The sequence below is a fragment of the Rutidosis leptorrhynchoides genome, chromosome 2, assembly GCF_046630445.1.
Source record: "Rutidosis leptorrhynchoides isolate AG116_Rl617_1_P2 chromosome 2, CSIRO_AGI_Rlap_v1, whole genome shotgun sequence".
Taxonomy (NCBI): Eukaryota; Viridiplantae; Streptophyta; class Magnoliopsida; order Asterales; family Asteraceae; genus Rutidosis; species Rutidosis leptorrhynchoides.
The window spans coordinates 95,607,712-95,614,830 of record NC_092334.1 but is presented as its reverse complement, the minus strand read 5'-3'; the positions used below and the strand labels follow the sequence as shown (position 1 = coordinate 95,614,830).

The following is a 7,119-nucleotide window of genomic DNA, read 5'->3' as shown; positions in this document are numbered from 1 at the left end:
AAACTTGGAGGTCTAACCCCAGAAGTGTTGTGATCTAATTTATTGGGGTTGTTGGAGGCGTTATCTATTATTTTTGTGTATGTAATCGTATTGTTTTTGCCTTAGTATGCACGCTTCTGGTGTGCCTTGATGTTTAATATACATCCAGCTTTCCAAAAAAAAGTTAATATACGTACAAAATAAGCTTAGTGCTCCAACTATATTTACCAAACACAAAGTTACTTTCGTCAAACACAAATAAGAAAATTTATTCTCAACAATCAATTTCTACCGTCGGATCATTTCTATTTTACAAACAAATCCACACCGTTGGTTCTCATTTACGTGACTTTTTTTTTTTTTTTAATATTTTAGTGTTACTTTGTACTCCGTATTTTTTTAATTCATACAACGCAAATACAAATACCAAACAAATACGTAAGTTTCAGCGTAACAGCGTAGATCAATCGTTGAATTTTCGACTGAAAATTCAAATCATCGATCGGAGAGAAAGATGTCGGGAGTAACAAATGAAGAAGATAAGAAGCCTGCCGCCGATCAAGGTGCTCATATAAATCTCAAGGTTAAAGGACAGGTTAGGGTTTTCTCCAGCATTCATATATTTATATCATCAGATAATTATATCATGTACTTATAAATTAGATAACGATCGGTTTGTATTGTAGTTGCTATTATGTGTTATATTTTTTAGTTTTTGTTATTATTCATGTCAATCAGGTTAGCATGTGTGTAATTAACTAATTTGTTTGTAGTATGCTTTAATGGATATCTACACTAGATTTATCAATTATGTAATTAAATTTTTTATTTTGAAAAAAAAAAAAAAAAACTGGTAATATGTGGAGTATAATATATATTTGTGTTTTTTATATGGTTGTTTAAAGATACATGGTTAACATGTGCAGGTTAACATTGCTAATGTTTGATTGCTTGGGTGGGATTATTTATTTATTAGTAAAATTTTTGAGCAAGGAATTGCCATTCTCTCCATGTGGTGGTTGTTAGTGGATAATTTAAGTCCCTAGTTCATATCGAGCCTTTAATGTTTAATTCAGTCTTTATGTTTGGATAATTAATGTAAATAGACTTTGGACGTTTTGGTTAGCTTTATTTACGTTATGCTGTCTGATTGTGTATGTTTGTATGTTTATTTAATCGTAAATCGTTCAGAGATAAACTGTATTAAACTTACTCTTTTCAAAAAATTAATAGACAGTCATTCGCACGAATGAGAGTCATTCGTACGATGACAAACCCATTTTCAAGAATGTGTCTCAGTGTAATATTATGTCAGAATGGTCATTTGCACGAGTGTACGTGTGAGACATCCGTACGAATGTCTTGACTTTCGCACGGATGAGACCTGACCGACTATAAATAGAGGTTACGGGTTTTTTTCACAAGTTAGAAACTTTTACAAACCCTAGTCGACTTAAACTCTGCGTTTTTGTTCTTGTTCATTCCCAATGCAAAGTGGTATCAGAGCTTTTTGGTTGTCGAATGAAACAATTTCGAGTATACGTTTGTTTCCAAGATCATTAGGTATAACAGTGATGCTGGAGATTGTGAGAACTTTGTCTGTCTAAATATTATTCTGGTTCAAACTTCTTTGTTTTATATGTTTGATGATAGGTGAAGTACATATATTCAGCAACTTATATTTTTTTAATTAGTAATGGGGTGGTAATTGTGTGCTAGCGTTGCGGTCCCCAACGCTGATGATGTTTGTTGTCCCATATAATTGTAACAGTAAGAGATAGCCAAGTGTTTTGAAATTATATTTCTTTTCCTGATAGCATGATGTGTTTTTTCTCCTTAATCTAAGTTTCACTTTAATATGTGTGTAAAATGTCATGCTATTTTATTGTGCACAGTTGAATCTACAATACTAGACTGATATTGTATACTTTAAGGTTTCCATGTGATCTCAGTACATGGTTGCTCAATGTTTCATTCTTTTAACAGGACCAGAATGAAGTGTTCTTCAGGATAAGGCGAAACACGCAGCTTAAGAAGCTGATGAACGCATATTGCGACAGGCAATCAGTTGAGCCTAATGCCATTGCTTTCTTGTTTGATGGCCGCCGTCTTCGGGCAGAGCAGACGCCAGACGAGGTTTCTCTTACTCTGTTTTTTCATACATATCTGCACACACCCTAATCCAATACCAACTTAGTTCTCGCATATGGACTGTCTTTTATGTATTTTGGACCAATTTGTATGGAAACGGGTTTATTTGGGTTGTCATTTATTTGTTACTATCAAATATGTAACACCAAGTTACCTAGCTCACAAATGGATTGAATAGGTTGAGTGGGTTAAAAGTCTATTTCACGAGTATTCAGATTGTTTACTTCATTTTATCTAAAAGGGTGTATTTTTTACCTACAAGTTGGTTGTTATAATCATATATACATAAACTATTAACAACACTAAAAAATGGAGAAATACATGGCGGTGGGTTGGCCGAAAATTAGCTTACTTTGACCTAAATCAAGTTTTAACAAGTTACCTAGCCAGGCGTAAGTTGCAAGTCACCTCCAGTTAGCATTTTCTGTCTTTATGAAAATGCTCTTGCAACGTGTTAAATGTATGATATGATACTTGTTTGCATGTTATGACGTTTGATAAATTGGTGGTGACAGTTAGAGATGGAGGATGGAGATGAAATCGATGCAATGCTGCACCAAACTGGAGGTGGTGCTGGTTTCTTGGGCATGTAGGAGATACAAAAAATGGGATAGTAATGGCAGTTGAACTTCTTCTAAGCTTCTAGTTTTTTAGTTTAAAATCAACTTGTGATGTACCTGCCGAGTATCTGTTATGCTCATTATCTCTACTGCTTTATTTTTAACTCTTGTTTTATTTTTAATGACCTCGGAGAAAACCATTTTGATTTTATCAGTATTTTCGCTGGTGGTCTGGCTAGCTCGTTTTCTCACTTGAGGTCGTGCAAATATAAGAGCTAATAAGTTCTGTTAGAGTAAAGAACAAACATCATTTTCATTTTAGTAGGCTTCACTGACAAAAAATCAAAGCTAATCAGTTACACAATCCCATTTTTTTAACAGTAAAGGACAAGAAAATCTGTTCGTACCATATCAAATGTTGCTCATAATCAACTCATCTGTCTCTGTTTTAAAATTACATTGTTATCGATGTTATTGAGATCCCGGGCTATTGTAGATATGGAACCTGAGAACAAACCATTCTGCTTGTTTATCAAAGAGAAATTGATACATCATTGAGCCAATCTAACCTAAAACCCAGTTGGGTTGAATACATTTGTTAATGTCTTTTGTTAGTGATGGTAACTAAACTAACAAGTAAAAAGTGATTTAATATCTATGATGGATTAGGTTCGTAATACTCGTTTTCTTGGATGGTCCTATAGTCTTACATAAATGTACGTGGTGTCCAAGTTTTTTCTCAATTATAACCATAAAAGATTGACCATTTTAGATCATTTCTGGGCACGCATCAATTAGTGAATTTGTCAATGAGGCGTGCATTCGGTGTATAATTTAAGTATCAACGTAATCAAAGCATTTAGCGTTTCTGATACGGTCTATTCGAGTTGACTGCTAACTCCAATGATAATGACCTATTTGAGTCGGCCAGTTGATCATGAATCCACATGAAAACATGTCAGGAGTCAACAAAGATGAAGACAACATGGTGGACAACAAGATCCCATTTTTTCAAACTCATAGACAAGTTTCGGTTCTGTTTTTCTACATATATTTTGATCATAAGATTAGTCGTTTAGTGGATGAGTTTGATTTTAAGTAGCTCGAGATGGTTGATCATAACCATCAGTTCTCTTTTTTACGATCTCGGAATCAATTTTGTAACAATAAGGAGTTGGCGTAGTAGTGGTGACCTGATTTTCTATATGGTAGGTCAGGGGTTTTGACTCCCAGTTGCTGCAATATTTTCTTTTTTGTTACCCGCCCATTCTATGGACCTCAGAGATTGTGGACGCCTTGCATTCATATTTGTGGTAATGGAGGTTTAAGATTATCATCTATCAGAGAATGTTAGGTACTCTTTGTTTGAGGAGAAATTGAGGTAACACTTTTGTTAAATATATATAAACGGATAACTTTTTCCAGTCAGGCTACCGAGGAGAGGTGTATATTTACTTTGTATGTATGCAATCTAACCGGGTTATTCCGTCACCATTTCCGACCTCTCCGAGTTTCCCTGGCCACTCCATGTTATGTTGACGAGGACATGTAAGAATATCATGACTTCAACCACTAGGCTATCTTGAGATTGTTTGATAAATATATTTGAAGTTGCTTAAATGTGACAGCTTCTTTTTTCATATTGAAAATAGATAGATCCCTTAAAATAAGGTTTTATGGTACAACTGAAGTATAATTTCGTGATTCCTATGAAAATACCTTATGATCATATGAAATGTGAGTATGTGACAATGTATCAACTCTTGATGATTGTGAACATGTGTTAGTTAAGTACATTCTTCAAATACGAAACTCTGTGCATATAAGTTCATCATCGTCTACAGGTGGAGGTGGCAAATTCAAATCAAACATAAGCACCGTTTTTGGAAACAATGAAGAAACAATATCTCCGGTTTCATTGAATCCCTCGCTTCATCTAAATGTGTAAAAGATCCTAGCCGCACTTAAAAGCCGAGTATCAACTTCTTCATTAACAACCACCGACGATGAAGAATCACAGTAACCGCAAAATTCATCTATTTATACCGGCGCGTGTTGTACACTTGCCACAGCCACTTCCGGCCGTTGTACACTAAAATTCTCAACGCTACTGCTTAAACTAACACACGTAGGTCTTTGTTGTACAACAGATTGATACTCCGTTAATTGGTCGAAAAACGAATGATGACGGGCGTTAGGGTTTGGACGAGGAAAAGTAGACGGATTGGTTTTGGCCTTATCGCCACGGAGATTAGAAGCAGAGATATCGTAAGCATGTGCAGCATCTACAGCTTAATCGATAATACCGAGCCAAACCCCAGTTTGATTTCAACGGACATCTAATTTCGGCTACGTATTTACTCCATGGTCTCTTTCTCGCACCTGTGAGCTTAATTTCAGTCGCTGATGTTGGTTTAACAGTCGCCGGAGCTGGAGTTCCCCCTCTTTCCCCCTTTCTTAATTTCCTTAACCAAAAAAAAAAAAAAAAAGTGATTGAAAATAATTGAGGTGCGGTTTATGAATATATAAATCCCCATCCCCCTTCTATTATTTCCTATGTTCCATAGTGTAATAATTTCATTATTTCACTTTGAAATGTTTCAAATTAACAGTTTACTTTTATAAAAAAAAGTTTAAATTTTGTTATGACCTTAATATATGTGAATAAGATTAAAGGAGAAAGTAAAGGTAAGGGTAAAACTTGAAAGTAAACAGAAAGTACTACCTTTATGACATTTCCTTAAACTGTGTGTTTTTTATGTGAACTATTAATATGAGACAGATGGAGTATTTTATACTAGGATAACTTGGTACTTTGATGGTTGGGTCAACCCAATCGGTCCAACCCATTTTGACATGTACCATGTACACATAATTTTTTTTTATCGGCGATTAGAGTCACTGACGGAGTTCGAACACAATGTCTTCGAGATGAACTAGTACATATCGCCACTGAGGAGCAAATCTACATTGCGAATCCATACGAGCATCGTGTGTGGTAAACCCTCTCGGATGAAGCTTGAACGCAGGACGTCAGAGACCTCTGAGGCGCATAAAATGGGAGGGTAACCTCAAGAGAATATTTTGCAATGCATGGGGGTCGAACTCTTAACCCCCTTATGGGAAGAGGGTGGTTCGGCTCCCATGAGCTGCAATTTTATTTCCCTTGTTGATAGCCGCACATTTCTTAGGACGCGGAGGTCTTGGACGTCTTGCGTTCAGTCTCACACGAGGGGGTTTTTTCACACGTGATGCCTATATGGATTCCGTGGAGGTTTCCTCCTGAGGTGCGGTAAGACTGTAATGTTCGACCAAAAAAAATGATCAGGTGGGTGGGGTCAACATCGCGTTCGGACCTTCGTCAGTAATTCCCAACCGTCCTTAAAAAAAAAAAAAAACTATGCAAAAAATATTTCCTTGATTTCCTAGTATGAAGGTTGGCCAATTGAAATTGTGATATCCCTATAACCACTTAAATCGAACTCGTAATTAACAATTTTATTCGTAATCTTTAATTAAATTAGACTTGTATTCACACTAAATTTCAATATAAATTCACACTAAAAAAAAATAAGGAGAGTTTAATCAAAATTATAAATGTATGATTTTTTATGGTTAAAGAACCCAAAAAAATAACATAAAATACGAAAATGACTAATAAAAGTAGTAATGTGATTTTTACAATTACCAAATAATGATGACGATGTGGCATCTACATGACATTTACGTGGCGATGATATGGTTGTCAGTCGAACAATATTACACCAATATCATACATTTTCAAGTTGTAATCATTTTTAAACAGATTTGAAAAATACACTACTTTTTTACCATCTGGAAAATTCATGTTACATTTATTAGTAATTTAGATAACTTACGTTAACTTTTTGTACCATTTATCCGTTTTTACTTTTCGCCTTGTTCTTTTGAAAATTTTCTTCTAAGGCCTTGTTTTTAATGAAATCCACTCTTCAAAGTTTGCCTTTTCACTCTCCGTGAATGAAATATTTTTACGTGTGGAACTTGAAGAATAATTTAATTGTGTTTTATATAACTGGTGTATTTTCGCGAAAATAGTTGAAGTTAAAGCTTATTGTTGGAATTAGGGCGACTAATTAGAGCGGTTAGTTGAAACATACTTTTGAACCTAGAACATGAAACTTATTATTTTTATAAGTGTTTAAAAAAGTAGTTATAATTGAAGCGTATAGTAATAAGTTGAATTCAAAGGACAATAAAAATATATGATAAAATCATTGTATTAAGGTAATTATGTAATTCCTTATTTATTAAGATACGAGATTAATTTATAATTTAATTTATAAGCTACCTCAACTAGCTTATTTTTTCTATAAATTATTTATTCATTTATGTATTTTAGAAAAGCTGAGCTTTATTAGAAAAGGCACGCAAGATACGTGCGGAGGAA

General features: G+C 34.6%; 1 protein-coding gene across 1 annotated transcript; it reads left to right on the top strand.

The window, feature by feature from the left end:
• Nucleotides 1-395: 395 nt before the first annotated feature.
• Nucleotides 396-2,901, top strand: LOC139891182 (small ubiquitin-related modifier 2-like). Its single transcript, XM_071874132.1, has 3 exons — nt 396-574; nt 1,966-2,115; nt 2,646-2,901. Exons 1-3 carry the CDS (start codon nt 494-496, stop codon nt 2,721-2,723), a joined length of 309 nt encoding a protein of 102 aa, XP_071730233.1. The 5' UTR covers nt 396-493; the 3' UTR covers nt 2,724-2,901.
• The last annotated feature ends 4,218 nt before the right edge of the window (nt 2,902-7,119 follow it).

Excerpts from the sequence above, each read along its gene's own strand:
- LOC139891182 (XM_071874132.1), top strand. The coding sequence starts at position 494 with ATGTCGGGAGTAACAAATGAAGAAGATAAGAAGCCTGCCGCCGATCAA. Across the intron at positions 575-1,965 it reads ATCTCAAGGTTAAAGGACAG|GACCAGAATGAAGTGTTCTT; the intron begins GTTAGGGTTTTC and ends TTCTTTTAACAG. Across the intron at positions 2,116-2,645 it reads CAGAGCAGACGCCAGACGAG|TTAGAGATGGAGGATGGAGA; the intron begins GTTTCTCTTACT and ends TGGTGGTGACAG.